Here is a 17,240-nt window from a genome sequence, read left to right on the forward strand (position 1 = left end):
TTCTACCCCTCATTCTAGAGGTCAGTGTGTTCTATCCTTCATTCTAGAAGTCAGTGTGTTCTACCCCTCATTCTAGAAGTCAGTGTGTTCTACCCTTCATTCTAGAAGTCAGTGTGTTCTACCCTTCATTCTAGAAGTCAGTGTGTTCTATCCTTCATTCTAGAAGTCAGTGTGTTCTACCCCTCATTCTAGAAGTCAGTGTGTTCTACCCCTCATTCTAGAAGTCAGTGTGTTCTACCCCTCATTCTAGAAGTCAGTGTGTTCTACCCCTCATTCTAGAAGTCAGTGTGTTCTACCCCTCATTCTAGAGGTCAGTGTGTTCTATCCTTCATTCTAGAAGTCAGTGTGTTCTACCCCTCATTCTAGAGGTCAGTGTGTTCTACCCTTCATTCTAGAAGTCAGTGTGTTCTATTCCTCATTCTAGAAGTCAGTGTGTTCTATCCTTCATTCTAGAAGTCAGTGTGTTCTACCCCTCATTCTAGAAGTCAGTGTGTTCTACCCCTCATTCTAGAAGTCAGTGTGTTCTATCCTTCATTCTAGAAGTCAGTGTGTTCTACCCCTCATTCTAGAAGTCAGTGTGTTCTACCCTTCATTCTAGAAGTCAGTGTGTTCTACCCCTCATTCTAGAAGTCAGTGTGTTCTACCCTTCATTCTAGAAGTCAGTGTGTTCTATTCCTCATTCTAGAAGTCAGTGTGTTCTATCCTTCATTCTAGAAGTCAGTGTGTTCTATCCTTCATTCAAGAAGTCAGTGTGTCCTACCCCTCATTCTAGAAGTCAGTGTGTTCTACCCCTCATTCTAGAAGTCAGTGTGTTCTATCCTTCATTCTAGAAGTCAGTGTGTTCTACCCCTCATTCTAGTAGTCAGTGTGTTCTACCCCTCATTCTAGAAGTCAGTGTGTTCTATCCTTCATTCTAGAAGTCAGTGTGTTCTACCCCTCATTCTAGAAGTCAGTGTGTTCTATCCTTCATTCTAGAAGTCAGTGTGTTCTATTCCTCATTCTAGAAGTCAGTGTGTTCTACCCCTCATTCTAGAAGTCAGTGTGTTCTATCCTTCATTCTAGAAGTCAGTGTGTTCTACCCCTCATTCTAGAAGTCAGTGTGTCCTACCCCTCCCTCTAGAAGTCAGTGTTCATGTGTGACATCGGCTGCTTGCCCAGATTCACAAAACCTTCTTTAGAGGACATTTCTTCTCAACTGCAATTGTTTCTTTAACTATAGAAAGTTAAGCAAAGTTGCTATTCCTCTAAAAGATTATTGGAAATTTTATTGCGTTATTTCTTATTGTTTCTCCTTCTAGCTAAGACAGTTTGTAAGAAGATATTTGAGAAGTTTGTAAGAAAATCATGAAATCTTAATATATTGTTAAGGACAAACTATCTTATGAATTTCTTTTTTTTTTGTTCTTAAGAAGCTTCATACATTGTTGCGTCTGTAGTGTTTTGTGAATCTGGGTCCAGGTCACCAGCTAGTCTTTAGTTTTTCAATGCCAGAAAGTCAAGCACTTCTACGTTAAAGCCACCTGTTCATTGTGATGTTGGTTGCATTATTCTAGTCTCCCATTCTAAAACCAAATCAAAATCAAATCAAAGTGTGTAGGTTATATGCACAGAAAAAAACAAATAGCGCAATGGGGCAATAACATGAAAACATGTCTTCGGTTCTGTCTTTCAGGTGAAAAATGACTACATGGTGGAGATAGCGGTTCAGGTTGAGCAAGACATTGCACTTAAGTTGGGATGCCTTGAAATCAGGTCAGTTTACAGTTATCCAAGATTGGTCAAATGTTCTGTTCTCTCATGAGCGCTAGCTAGCTCCCATGTTGTTACAGTTCTCATTAACCCCCCCACTCACCAAGACATGTTTCCCTTCCAGGAGATTCTTCCGGGAGATGCGAGGAAATGCCCTGGACAAAAAATCTAACTATGAACTATTAGAGTAAGTCCCCTTTGGCTTGATTGTTATCTGTTAATAGCTTAGGAGCAGCATGGTAGCCTAGTGGTTAGAGCGTTGGGCTAGCAACTGAAAGGTTGCAAGTTCAAATCCCCGAGCTGACAAGGTAAAAATCTGTCGTTCTGCCCCTGAACAAGGCAGTTAATCCACTGTTTCTAGGCCATCATTGAAAATAGGAATTTGTTCTTAACTGACTTGCCTAGTTAAATGAAAATCTAATAAAAAGGTTTCTCTGCTCACTGTAAGAATCAACTATTCAGTCAATATTGTAGGTCTCTGTTGATCTTTACCCAGAAACAACAAGAGGAATTCCTATAAAGGGGATATAATGCATTTATTTATGTTAGCTCAAATATAATGTCCTGAGATATCCTACCTATATCTTTGATATCCTATAACCTCAATACACAAATCATCTTGAAGTGGACTATTTTTAGATAGTACACTGAGATCAGTACCAATGGTAGCAGCAGCCTTGCCTAGTGTGATAATGGATAATATGATAACCATCCTTCATAAAGATCACATAGGTCAACCTAGTGTGTTAACGGGTTATACAGTATGTGAACCATCCTTCATAAAGATCACGTAGGTCAGTGGTTCTCAAACCTCTCCTGGGGACCCTCAGACATTTTCACAATGTTGTTGTAGCCCTGAACTAACTCACCTGATTCACCTAGTCAAGTGCTTAATGATTAGTTGACAATCTGAATCAGGTGTGCTAGCTGTGGAATAGTTAAAATATATGACAACTTCTGGGAGTCCCCAAGGAGAGGTTTGAGAACACCTGAGATGGGTAAAAAGAGCCGTGACCATCCGTTTTTGAAACCCCCTCCAGGGTCTTAGGTCTGCGGGCCAACATGCTTGTCTGAGCTATGCTATTTGATAAAGTTTGAGAGGTCGCCGTACTCATGCCCGTTTCTAACAATGCATTCCAATTCGTCCTTTTGTCATATGCTCAGGCCTTCAGTCTCTAACTAGGCCCGCTAATCACTAACATCCCTCTCTCTTTTCTCTCTGTATTGATTGAAAAAAATGGAGGTCACTTCATGCATTTAAAAAACATTTTTTACATCTTACGCCTGATGGATGAATAGGAGAGGGGGAGAGAGACCAAGACCTCACATTGTGTTCTGCCTTCTTTCAGAGGGAAGAATCTCTCTCACACCTCCCACCTTATGCAGGGAAAATGTATGTCTGCATCCCAAAATGGCACACGATTCCCTACATAGTGCACTATGAAGCCCTATGGACTCTGGTCAAACGTAGTACACTATAAAGGGTGCCATTTGGGACGTAACCAATGTCCTACTTGGCTGGCTCCAAGGATATGCAAAGTTAAGGGATTTATTAATTCCACTGGGCCTGCAGGCAGGTTGTAAGGCAGGGCACTGCTAGCTGAGAAACATGCCTAACAAGATATACAGACACGGGCTCATTGTGTTGGCTAGCATTAGTTACAGGTCAATCAATCCACTTACCCACATACACAGAGCCCAGCACTGAGGGGGAAGGGGAGGAAAGGAAGGGGAGAGAGGGGGATGTACGGGAGCGAGAGGAGAAAGGAGAGAAGGAGGAAAAGAGAAGAGTGGGGGATATACAGCAGAGAGAGGAAGAGGAGGAGAGGAAGAGAGAAGGGAGGGGAGGAGGAGGAGGAGAGGAACAGAGAGGAGAGAAGGGGAGATATGGGAAGGAGAGAAAGAGGAGGAGGAAGAGAGGGGCAGAGAGGAGGAGATAAGGGAGGGAGAGAGAAAGAAAGGGTAGCAGGGACACTCCAATCAGAGAGTACTTCCAATCTGGGTGACTGATGGCTAACAAGGTGACAGACATGGAGGGAGAGAAAGGAGAAGGAGAGGAGGGAAAGAGGGAGGTTGAACAACCTGGTGGGAAACTTGGATTACTGTAGGGCCTGGGATTAATACTGAGCATGGGGGAAATCATAATGTTGTGTTTCAGCACTGCTAATACTACAGAACAGGTTTCCTCTTGATTTAACATAGCTAGGCTACTTCCTACATCCTTTCGTCATTATACTACATACATCCCCTAAGTGCCCATCTGTTTGTGCCATCATGCCAACTCCTTGTCACTCATTGTTGTGGCATACAGATCCTCAAATACACCTACAGTGCCTTGAGAAGGTATTCACACCCCTTGACTTTTTCTACATTTTCTTGTTACAGCCTGAATTTAAAATGGATTAAATTGAGATTTACTGTCACTGGCCTATGCACAATACTCCATAATGTCAAAGTGGTACCGGTACTGAGTCAGTGTTCGGCAGTACAGGTTAGTTGAGGTAAGTTGTACATGTAGGTAGGGGTGAAGAGACTATGCATAGATAATAAAGAGAGAGTCGCAGTAGTGTAAAAACAAATGGGGGGGTTAATGTAAATAGTGCGGTGGCCATTTGTTCAATTGTTCAGCAGTCTTATGGCTTGGGGTAAGAAGCTGTTAAGGAGCCTTCGGTCCTAGACTTGGCGCTCGGGTATCGCTTGCCGTGCAGTAGCAGAGAAAACAGTCTGACTTAGGTGACTGGAGTCTCTGACAATCTTTTGGGCTTTCCTCTGACACCGCCTATTATATAGGTCCTGGATGGCAGGAAGCTTGGCCCCAGTGATGTACTGGGCCGTACGCACAACCCTCTGTAGAGCCTTACGGTCGGATGCCGAGAAGTTGCCATACCAGGCGGTGATGCAACCGGTCAGGATGCTCTCGATGGTGCAGCTTTAGAACTTTTTGAGGATCTGGGGATTCATGCCAAATCTTTTCAGTCTCCTGAGGGGGAAAAGGTGTTGTTGTGCCCTCTTCACGACTGCCTTGGTGTGTTTGGACCATGATAGTTCGTTGATGATGTGGACACCAAGGAACTTAACTCTCGACCCGCTCCACTACAGCCCCGTCGATGTTAATTGGGGCCTGTTCGGCCCGCCTTTTCCTGTAGGCCACGATCACCTTCTTTGTCTTGCTCACATTGTGGGAGAGGTTGTTGTCCTGGAACCACACTGCCAGGTCTCTGACCTCCTCCCTAAAGGCTGTCTCATTGTTGTCGGTGATCAGGCCTACCACTGTTGCATGGACTCACTGTGTGTGCAATAATAGTGTTTAACAATATTTTTGAAAGACTACCTCATCTCTGTACCCCACACAAACAATTGTCTGTATGGTCTCTCAGTCGAGCAGCGAATTTCAAACACTTATTCAACCACAAAGACCAGGGAGGTTTTCCAATGCCTCACAAAGAAGGGCACCTATTGGTAGATGGGTAAAAAAAAAAGCTAACATTGAATATCTCTTTGAGCATGGTGAAGTTATTAATTACACTTTGGATGGTGTATCAATACACCCAGTCACTACAAAGATACAGGTGTCCCTCCTAACTCAGTTGCCGGAGAGGAAGGAAACCGCTCAGAGATTTCACCATGAGGCCAATGGTGAATTTCAAATAGTTCGTTTAATAGCTGTGATAGGAGAAAACTGAGGATGGACCAACAAAATTGTAGTTACTCCACAATACTAACCTAAATGACAGCGTGAAAAGAAGGAAGCCTGTACAGAATACAAAATATTCTAAAACATGCATCCTGTTTGCAATAAGGCATTAAAGTAAAACTGCAAAAAGAAATGTCAAAGAAATTCATTTTATCTCCTGAATACAAAGTGGTATGTTTGGGGAAAATCCAACACTACACATTACTGATTACTACTCTTCATATTTTCAAGCATGGGGGTGGCTGCATCATGTTATGGGTATGCTTGTCATCGGCAAGGACTAGGGAGATTTTTAGGATAAAAAGAATAGAGCTAAGCATAGGCATGATACTAGAGGAAAACCTGGTTGTCTGCTTTCCAACAGATACTGGGAAATAAATGTACCTTTCAGCAGAACAATAACCTAAAACACAAGGCCAAATATATACTGGAGTTGCTTACCAAGACGACATTGAATGTCCCTGAGTGGCATAGTTACAGTTTTGACTTAAATCGGCTTGACAATCTATGGCAAGACTTGAACATGGCTGTCTAGCAATGATCAACAACCAACTTGACAGAGCTTGAAGAATACAAAAAATAAAGTCAAAATATTGTACAATCCCGTTGTGCAAAGCTCTTACAGACTTACCTAGAAAGACTCACAGCTGTAATCGCTGCCAAAGGTGATTCTAACATGTATTGACTCAGGGCTGTAGATAATTATGTAAATTAGAAATTGCTGTATTTAATTTCCAATAAATTTGCTAAAATGTTTTCACTTTGTTATTATGGGGTATTGTGTATAGATGGGTGAGAAAAAATATATTTAATAGATTTTTAATTCAGGCTGTATCACAGCAAAATATGGAATAAGTCAAGGGGTTACCAGCAAAGCTTCATCATGTTAATGCCAAGGCAGCATCAATTTTCTGGCAGCTTTTCTGGCCCTGGCCTTATAAATGATGTTGATTGATTCTGGCCGGCGGAACGTAAATGGCCATGGGAGCGCCAAGCTATCTTTTCATAGAGCCCTTATGATGAATTGATTGTGTGGGAGGGAGGAATTTAAAGGCTTTAAAACCTACACTGTGACTCCTCTTCTCCTCTACTCCATCTCAAGGCCCCTCTCTCTCTCTCTCCTTGTTTTACAGCCTAAATTAAATAGATTGCTTTTGTCAAAAATCTACTAACAAAACCCCATAATGACAAAGTGAAAACATGTTTTTATAAATTTTAGCAAATGTATTTAAAATTAAATACAGACATATCTAGTTTACTTAAGTATTCACACAACTGACTCAATGCATGTTAGAATCAACTTTGGCGGTGATTACATCTGTAAGTGTTTCTGGGTATGTCTCCTAGAGCTTTGCACACCTGGATTGTGCAACATTTGCCCATTTATTATTTAAAAAAATATTCAAGTTGGTTGTTAATCATTGCTTGACAACCATTTTCAAATCTTGCCATAGATTTTAAAGCCGATTTAAGTCAAAACTGTAACTATGCCACTCAGGGACATTCAATGTCGTCTTGGTAAGCAACTCCAGCGTATATTTGGCCTTGTGTTTTAGGTTATTGTCCTGTTGAAAGGTGAATTCATCTCCCAGTGTCTGGTGGAAAGCAGACTGAACCAGATTTTCCTCTTGGATCTTGCCTGTGCTTAGCTCCATTCCGTAATTTTTTAAATCCTGAATAGCTCCCCAGTCCTTAATGATTACAGGCATACCCATAACATGATGCAGCCACCACTTTGCTTGAAAATATAACATTTGTTTTCAGGACAGTTTTTTTGCAGTGTTACTTAGAGCCTTATTGCAAACAGGATGTATGTTCTGGAATGTTTTTATTCTGTACAGGCGTCCTTCTTTTCACTCTGTCATTTCAGTTAGTATTGTGGAGTAACTTCAATGTTGTTGAGCCATCCTCAGTTTTCTTCTATCACTGCCATTAAACTATGTAACTGTTTTAAAATCACCATTGGCCTTCCTCTCCTGCAACTGCGTTAGGAAGGACGCCTGTATCTTTGTAGTGACTGGATTTATTGATACACCATCCAAAGAGTAATTAATAACTTCACCATGCTCAAATGTGTGCTTGTTTTATTTTTACACATCTACCAATAGGTGCCCTTCTCTGCGAGGCATTGGAAAACCTCCCTGGTCTTTGTGGTTGAATATGTGTTTGAAATTCGCTGCTCGACTGAGGGACCTTACAGAGACTGTAATTGTATGTGTGGGGTACAGAGATGAGGTAGTCATTCAAAAATCTTGTTAAAAACTATTATTGCACATAGACAGAGTCCATGCAACTTATTATGTGACTTGTGCACATTTTTACTCCTAAACTAATTTGTCAAAATTTTGAAAAACATAATTCCCCTTTGACATTATGGGGTATTGTGTGTAGGCCAACAAAAAAAAGTATATTTCATCAATTTAAATTCAGGATTTAACACAACAAATGTGGAAAAAGTTAAGGGGTGTGAATACTTTCTGAAGGCACTATGTTTTGTGAATAACAGCAGGTAGCCTAGCGGTTAAGAGTATTGGGGGATAATCGAAAGGTCAATGGTTCGAAATCCCGAACCGACTATGTGGAAAATCTGTCGATGTGCTCTTGATCAAGGCACTTATCCCTAATTGCTCCTGTAAGTTTAGATAAGAGCGTCTGCTAATGACTAAAATGGCAATGTCAACTTCAGAGGCCTGAGCTGCAGTATTCACGTTAGATACCGTATGTCCCACTAATGACCCTGAGTAAATGGATGTGTTTCTGTCCTGTTTCCCTGGTAGATCAGTATCAGAGAGTTAAAATTCTGCAACGGGGTGAAGTTTCCACTAAGTACCCATCTAGGATCAGCTTCCAATCCTAACCTTAACTATTAGTGTGGAAAATACAAAACTGACCCAAGATCAGCGTCTAGGGGCAACTTCATCCTACACTAATTCAGTCAGGGGACTATGTGGATGTGTTGATATTCATACGAAAGTAGACAATTAGCATTCATTGCTAAAGTGAAAGTTTTGCATTCTCATTTGTCTTGCTAAACTGATGTTCTTTTCCTCTGCTGTTTTTTCTTCACAGAAAAGACGTGGGCTTAAGAAGATTCTTCCCCAAGAGTTTACTGGATTCAGTCAAGGTGAGATGATGCTTCAGAAACATTTCGTTATTCTTTCAGAGTTATTGATGAGAAAATATCCCTAAGGTCCAGTCAGTCTCCAATGTATTCTCAGAGATAGCGCCACAGCTTCATATCAATGTACCACGCACTGAAGATTCCATATTTTATTTCCTGCCCTCTGAATTGTCTTATGGTACTGGGCTCTTTGTTCCAGCCTTGTACAAGCAGAGTTGGCCTAGTTCTAGGCATAGCCTCCCTCGTACATACAGGCCTGGGGGGGGAATCAAACCCACTCATCTGTCAACTCCTCTCATCTCACTAGACAACAGCACCTGACATCTATCGAGTCCTCTCATCTCACTAGACAACAGCATCTGACATCCACTGAGATCAAACAGTGGGAAAATAATGCTATTTACTGTAATATATAGGCTAGCTAAAAACCAGTGGGAAAATGATGTTATTTACTGTAATATATAGGCTAGCTAAAAACCAGTGGGAAAATAATGCTATTTACTGTAATATATAGGCTAGCTAAAAACCAGTGGGAAAATAATGCTATTTACTGTAATATATAGGCTAGCTAAAAACCAGTGGGAAAATGATGTTATTTACTGTAATATATAGGCTAGCTAAAAACCAGTGGGAAAATGATGTTATTTACTGTAATATATAGGCTAGCTAAAAACCAGTGGGAAAATGATGCTATTTACTGTAATATATAGGCTAGCTAAAAACCAGTGGGAAAATGATGTTATTTACTGTAATATATAGGCTAGCTAAAAACCAGTGGGAAAATGATGTTATTTACTGTAATATATAGGCTAGCTAAAAACCAGTGGGAAAATGATGCTATTTACTGTAATATATAGGCTAGCTAAAAACCAGTGGGAAAATGATGTTATTTACTGTAATATATAGGCTAGCTAAAAACCAGTGGGAAAATAATGTTATTTACTGTAATATATAGGCTAGCTAAAAACCAGTGGGAAAATAATGCTATTTACTGTAATATATAGACTAGCTAAAAACCAGTGGGAAAATAATGTTATTTACTGTAATATATAGACTAGCTAAAAACCAGTGGGAAAATAATGTTATTTACTGTAATATATAGGCTAGCTAAAAACCAGTGGGAAAATAATGCTATTTACTGTAATATATAGGCTAGCTAAAAACCAGTGGGAAAATAATGTTATTTACTGTAATATATAGGCTAGCTAAAAACCAGTGGGAAAATAATGCTATTTACTGTAATATATAGGCTAGCTAAAAACCAGTGGGAAAATAATGTTATTTACTGTAATATATAGGCTAGCTAAAAACCAGTGGGAAAATAATGTTATTTACTGTAATATATAGGCTAGCTAAAAACCCGTGCACAGCCTAGTACACAGTTGGGTATTTTGTTTTATTGGACTAGTCAGTTGAAGCAACTCCTGAAAAGAGAATTGCGCATCTGTCTGTCTGTCTGCCATTGGCCGAATCCACTAATGTCTGCGTGTATGTGTGTGTATGCACCCACGCTCCCCAGCTCCCCAGCTGTGTTTGTGTGTGCTGTGATGGATGTACGGCACATGTGTGGGTGTACATAGCTGTTGGGCCACAATGGAGCAGGCGTGATCGTGGGGCCCAATGACCTGAGAGGGGTGGGGGGCGTGGGTGCCTGGCAGTTACAGAAAGATGCTCTACCTGGGGGTGGGGGTGGCACTGACCCCACAGCCCCACAGGTCACTGCTAAACCTACTTTATTGTTTTCCCTCCACCAATGGTGCAAAGGAAAGTGTAGTTTATTAGGATCCCCATTAGCTACTGCACATGCAGCAGCTACTCTTCCTGGGGTCCACATAAAACATAGAAATACATTATAATAAAAAATGTAATAAAATATGACTTATATATTGGAATTACAGCAAAAATACTATTTACACTCTATTCATACATATTCTTATATACAGTTGAATAACATCTTTAGAAAGAGGAGAGGCACTATGATACAAAGGGAGGAGGGGGCATTCTGGGGAGGGAGGACCTCCTTCTGTCAGGCCTCAGTCACCCTCCCCTCCGTCATCCATCCATCATCCATCCCCCGACTATCCACTCTGTTGTTAGTTATCTTTAGCATAGAAACCCAATGCCCCTTCATCATCCCCAACTGTGTGTGAGTGTGTGTGTGTGTGTGTGTGTGAGGCTGTGTGTGTGTGTGTGTGTGTGTGTGTGTGTGTGTGTGTGTGTGTGTGTGTGTGTGTGCGCACACAAATGTGCATGCGAAAAACTGTATGATTCGACTGAAGATGAAGCCTCTGGCTCTGGGAGTTTAAAAACCATGATCATCCTCACACTGTTAATTCCTGCAAATGACTTTTCCCTACATCACAATGACATGATTAACAGATCAAATCCTCATTGATGCACATGAAGCCACACATGCATAGACAGACAAACAGGTAAACACACACACTCCAGACCCCTCCTCTCTTGATGAACAGAAACATGTTCTGGTGGTTATTCCTGCCCCTATCCACTCTGCTGGCAGATGGCTGAGGTCCTAATATACACACTCAAAGCATCATCTAATTAGGCAATAAAATAAATGATTGATTTCACAGAGGTGACATTTACATAATTAGCATCCCCAGGCTTACTGGAGAAGGTTTCCATTTAGACCAATGAGGACAGGCTCCCGTGGTAAAAGTAGAGGGAAACTAGCATTTCATTATTTTGCCAGAGTCAACAATGGATGCCTCCCAAATGGCACCCTATTCCCTATGGGCCCTGGTCAATAGTAGTGCACCCTATTCCCTATGGGCTCTGGTCAATAGTAGTGCACCCTATTCCCTATGGGCCCTGGTCAATAGTAGTGCACTATATAAGGAATAGGGTGCCATTTAGTTTTTTGAAGTGATTTAGAATGAAGCGCTTGTGTGGTCTAATGTCTCTATCTTGTTAAATCTCGTTTTCCTGGAGAAATCCTCATGAGTATTTGAACAGACGAAAAAAGCCCGTAAACAACACTACATAACCAAAAGTATGTGGACACCTGCTCATCGAACATCTAATTTCAAAATCATGGGCATGAATATGGAGTTGGTCCCCCCTTAGCTGCTATAACAGCCTCCACTCTTCTGGGAAGGCTTTCCACTAGATATTGGAACATTGCTGCGGGGACTTGCTTCCATTCAGCCACAAGAGCATCAGTGAGGTCAGGCACTGATGTTGGACGGTTAGGCCTGGCTCGCAGTCTGCGTTCCAATTCATCCCAAAGGTGATCGATGGGGTTGAGTTCAGGTTCTGGACTATGCCAGTTCTGGACTTACTAGATTTACAACTAGATTTACAACTAGTTTTTCTGGATCTACGTCAAGTAATGCAAGGGGAAACAATGGCACAGTAGCCATTTTGGGAAGGGGTGTGGAGGACCACACACACACCATAGCAATCAGGCCAGTCAAGTTCCACACTGATCTCGAGCACAGAATCGTCTAGAATGTCATTTTATGCTGCAGCGTTAAGATTTCCCTTCACTAGCACGAACTATGAAAAACAGCCCCAGACCATTATTCCTCCTCCACCAAACTTTACAGTTGGCACTATGCATTGGGACAGGTAGCGTTACATTACATTACATTTAAGTCATTTAGCAGACGCTCTTATCCAGAGCGACTTACAAATTGGTGCATTCACCTTATGATATCCAGTGGAACAATCACTTTACAATAGTGCATCTAAATCTGAGCGTTCTCCTGACATCCACCAAACTTAGATTCTTCCGTCGGACTGCCAGATTGTGAAGCGTGATTCATCACTTCAGAGAACGCATTTCCACTGCTCCAGTCCAATGGCGGCGAACTTTACATCACTTCAGCCGACGCTTGGCATCGCACATGGTGACCTTAAGCTTGTGTGCGTCTGCTCGGCCATGGAAACCCATTTCATGAAGCTCCCGACGAACAGTTCTTGTGCTGATGTTGCTTCCAGAGGCAGTTTGGAACTCGGTAGTGAGTGTTGCCACCGAGGACAGACATTTTTTACACGCTTCAGCACTCTGCGGTCCCGTTCTGTGAGCTTGTGGTCTACCACTTCGCAGCTGAGCTGTTGTTGCTCCTAGACGTTTTTCACTTCACAATAACAGCACTTACAGTTGACCGGGGAAGCTCTAGCAGGGCAGAAATTTGACGAACTGACTTGTTGGAAAAGTAGCATCCTATGATGGTGCCACGTTGAAAGTAACTGAGCTCTTCAGTAAGGCTATTCTACTGCCAATGTTTCTCTATGGAGATTGCATGGCGGTGTGCTTGATTTTATACACCTGTCAGCAACTGGTGTGGCTGAAATAGCCAAATCCACTCATTTGAAGGGGTGTCCACATACTTTTTTATATATAGTGTATATTCTCCTAATTCCAACCCCCCCCCCCTCAGCCGTCCCCCACCCATTAAGTGGAGTGTAAAATGCTACAGGTCTGCTGTAGATGCTATGCATTCATCTGGATTTACACTCATAATGGACATTAGCTTGTGTACCAGATCTGGTAATGCACACTGCAACTGGCTTTCAAATCACATTCAAAGATATTTTCAAATTCAATTTAGTTACATTTTTGTTGTTCTGCAGGGAGTTGATTTAGATGACATACTTACAGTGATAGTTTTAATTACGTTGTGTGTTCGTGTATGTCCCTGTCAGTTTGTAGTAATAGTGTCTACATCACCTGTCATTAAAGAGTGAGGTCTCATGCATTTTTTATGGAGTTTAAACTCACTGCAACCCTGTAATGGACAATGAAGTCACTATTGACCCGGGCACATTGATCAGGCCAACAACTCCACTGGCACTCTACACTGGTTGGACTCTATTAACTAACCGAAAGGTTGCTGGATCGAATCCCCGAGCTGACAAGGTAAAAATATGCCGTTCTGCCCTTGAGCAAGGCAGTTAACCCACTGTTCCCCGGGCGCTGACGACGTGGATGCCGGTTAAGGCAGCCCCCCGCACCTCTCTCATCCAGGCTAGCTGTCCTTCCAGTTTAGGACCCAGACTAGCTGTCCTTCCAGTTTAGGACCCAGGCTAGCTGTCCTTCCAGTTTAGGTCCCAGACTAGCTGTCCTTCCAGTTTAGGTCCCAGGCTAGCTGTCCTTCCAGTTTAGGTCCCAGACTAGCTGTCCTTCCAGTTTAGGTCCCAGACTAGCTGTCCTTCCAGTTTAGGACCCAGGCTAGCTGTCCTTCCAGTTTAGGTCCCAGACTAGCTGTCCTTCTAGTTTGGGACCCAGGCTAGCTGTCCTTCCAGTTTAGGACCCAGGCTAGCTGTCCTTCCAGTTTGGGATCCAGGCTAGCTCTCCTTCCAGTTTAGGTCCCAGACTAGCTGTCCTTCTAGTTTGGGATCCAGGCTAGCTGTCCTTCTACTTTGGGATCCAGGCTAGCTGTCCTTCTAGTTTGGGATCCAGGCTAGCTGTCCTTCTACTTTGGGATCCAGGCTAGCTGTCCTTCCAGTTTAGGACCCAGGCTAGCTGTCCTTCCAGTTTAGGACCCAGGCTAGCTGTCCTTCCAGTTTGGGATCCAGGCTAGCTCTCCTTCCAGTTTAGGTCCCAGACTAGCTGTCCTTCTAGTTTGGGATCCAGGCTAGCTGTCCTTCTAGTTTGGGATCCAGCCTAGCTGTCCTTCCAGTTTAGGACCCAGGCTAGCTGTCCTTCCAGTTTAGGACCCAGGCTAGCTGTCCTTCCAGTTTAGGTCCCAGACTAGCTGTCCTTCCAGTTTAGGTCCCAGGCTAGCTGTCCTTCCAGTTTAGGTCCCAGGCTAGCTGTCCTTCCAGTTTAGGTCCCAGACTAGCTGTCCTTCCAGTTTAGGTCCCAGACTAGCTGTCCTTCCAGTTTAGGACCCAGGCTAGCTGTCCTTCCAGTTTAGGTCCCAGACTAGCTGTCCTTCCAGTTTGGGATCCAGGCTAGCTGTCCTTCCAGTTTAGGACCCAGGCTAGCTGTCCTTCCAGTTTAGGACCCAGGCTAGCTGTCCTTCCAGTTTGGGATCCAGGCTAGCTGTCCTTCCAGTTTAGGACCCAGGCTAGCTGTCCTTCCAGTTTAGGTCCCAGACTAGCTGTCCTTCCAGTTTAGGTCCCAGACTAGCTGTCCTTCCAGTTTAGGACCCAGGCTAGCTGTCCTTCCAGTTTAGGTCCCAGACTAGCTGTCCTTCTAGTTTGGGATCCAGGCTAGCTGTCCTAGTTTGGGATCCAGGCTAGCTGTCCTTCCAGTTTAGGACCCAGGCTAGCTGTCCTTCCAGTTTAGGACCCAGGCTAGCTGTCCTTCCAGTTTGGGATCCAGGCTAGCTGTCCTTCCAGTTTAGGACCCAGGCTAGCTGTCATTCCAGTTTAGGTCCCAGGCTAGCTGTCCTTCCAGTTTGGGACCCAGGCTAGCTGTCCTTCTAGTTTGGGACCCAGGCTAGCTGTCCTTCTAGTTTGGGATCCAGGCTAGCTGGGCTTCTAGTTTGGGATCCAGGCTAGCTGTCCTTCTAGTTTGGGATCCAGGCTAGCTGCCTTCTAGTATTGGACCCAGTCTAGCTGGCCTTCTAGTTTGGGATCCAGGCTAGCTGGCCTTCTAGTTTGGGATCCAGGCTAGCTGGCCTTCTAGTTTGGGATCCAGGCTAGCTGTCCTTCTAGTTTGGGATCCAGGCTAGCTGGCCTTCTAGTTTGGGATCCAGGCTAGCTGTCCTTCTAGTTTGGGATCCAGGCTAGCTGTCCTTCTAGTTTGGGATCCAGGCTAGCTGGCCTTCTAGTTTGGGATCCAGGCTAGCTGGCCTTCTAGTTTGGGATCCAGGCTAGCTGTCCTTCTAGTTTGGGACCCAGTCTAGCTGGCCTTCTAGTTTGGGATCCAGGATAGCTGGGATTCTAGTATTGGACCCAGGCTAGCTGGCCTTCTAGTTTGGGATCCAGGCTAGCTGGCCTTCTAGTTTGGGATCCAGGCTAGCTGGGATTCTAGTATTGGACCCAGGCTAGCTGGCCTTCTAGTTTGGGATCCAGGCTAGCTGGCCTTCTAGTTTGGGATCCAGGCTAGCTGGCCTTCTAGTTTGGGATCCAGGCTAGCTGTCCTTCTAGTTTGGGACCCAGTCTAGCTGGCCTTCTAGTTTGGGATCCAGGATAGCTGGGATTCTAGTATTGGACCCAGGCTAGCTGGCCTTCTAGTTTGGGATCCAGGCTAGCTGGCCTTCTAGTTTGGGATCCAGGCTAGCTGGGATTCTAGTATTGGACCCAGGCTAGCTGGCCTTCTAGTTTGGGATCCAGGCTAGCTGGCCTTCTAGTTTGGGATCCAGGCTAGCTGTCCTTCTAGTTTGGGATCCAGGCTAGCTGGGATTCTAGTATTGGAGCCAGGCTAGCTGGGATTCTAGTATTGGAGCCAGGCTAGCTGTCCTTCTAGTTTGGGATCCAGGCTAGCTGGCCTTCTAGTTTGGGATCCAGGCTAGCTGTCCTTCTAGTTTGGGATCCAGGCTAGCTGGGATTCTAGTATTGGAGCCAGGCTAGCTGTCCTTCTAGTTTGGGATCCAGGCTAGCTGGGATTCTAGTATTGGAGCCAGGCTAGCTGTTCTGACTTTTTCTTTCTGCTGCGGCAACAATTTATTAGTGGTGGGCGACCGCTGTGAAGTGAATATAGGGGAAACACTGTACCATGACTGCGTTCCAAATGGCACCCTTTTCCCTACATACATTACAGTGAATAGGGTGTCATTTGAGAGGTAATATTAATATGTAAATCTCTCCTGGCTTGACGTGGAGGAGAGCTTGACTTCATCACTACTTATATTGATGGGAGGTACTGACATGTTGAATGCTCCGAGCTGTCTGTTTGAACTACTGGGACACAGCTCTGACACCCATGCAAGACATGCTGCTAGAAGTCTCTTCACAGTCCCTGCCTCCCATATTCCAGAACAGACTATGGGAGGTGCACAGTACTACATAGAGCCATGACTACATGGAACTCTATTCCACATCAGGTAACTGATGCAAGCAGAAAAATGTGATTTCAAAAACAGATTAAAATTGGAACAGCGGGACTGTGAAGCAACAGAAACATAGGCACAGACACATGCATACACACCCACACACACGACAACATACGCACTATACACACACATACACATGGATTTAGTACTGTAGATATGTGGTAGTGGTGGAGTAGGGGTCTGAGGGCACACAGTGTGTTGTGAAATCTGTGAATGTATTGTAATGTTTTTTTAAATTGTATAAACTGCCTTAATTTTGCTGGACCCCAGGAAGAGTAGCTGCTGCCTTGGCAGGAACTAATGGGGATCCATAATAAACCCCAGGAAGAGTAGCTGCTGCCTTGGCAGGAACTAATGGGGATCCATAATAAACCCCAGGAAGAGTAGCTGTTGCCTTGGCAGGAACTAATGGGGATCCATAATAAACCCCAGGAAGAGTAGCTGTTGCCTTGGCAGGAACTAATGGGGATCTATAATAAACCCCAGGAAGAGTAGCTGCTGCCTTGACAGGAACTAATGGGGATCTATAATAAACCCCAGGAAGAGTAGCTGTTGCCTTGGCAGGAACTAATGGGGATCTATAATAAACCCCAGGAAGAGTAGCTGTTGCCTTGGCAGGAACTAATGGGGATCTATAATAAACCCCAGGAAGAGTAGCTGTTGCCTTGGCAGGAACTAATGGGGATCTATAATAAATACAATTTTG

At 43.7% G+C, this 17,240-nt stretch overlaps 1 protein-coding gene across 12 annotated transcripts in view; it reads left to right on the forward strand.

Moving 5' to 3' along the window:
- Positions 1-17,240, forward strand: part of LOC106588992 (focal adhesion kinase 1) — a 252,781-nt gene that overhangs the window by 171,342 nt on the left and 64,199 nt on the right. For all 12 annotated transcript variants that reach the window (XM_014178602.2, XM_014178603.2, XM_014178600.2 and 9 more), the window contains 3 exons: positions 1,673-1,752; positions 1,874-1,936; positions 8,513-8,567. In XM_014178602.2, the coding sequence (XP_014034077.2) occupies positions 1,673-1,752; positions 1,874-1,936; positions 8,513-8,567 (198 nt within the window). The remainder of the gene's footprint in view (positions 1-1,672; positions 1,753-1,873; positions 1,937-8,512; positions 8,568-17,240) is intronic.

The sequence above is a fragment of the Salmo salar genome, chromosome ssa27, assembly GCF_905237065.1.
Source record: "Salmo salar chromosome ssa27, Ssal_v3.1, whole genome shotgun sequence".
NCBI lineage: Eukaryota > Metazoa > Chordata > Actinopteri > Salmoniformes > Salmonidae > Salmo > Salmo salar.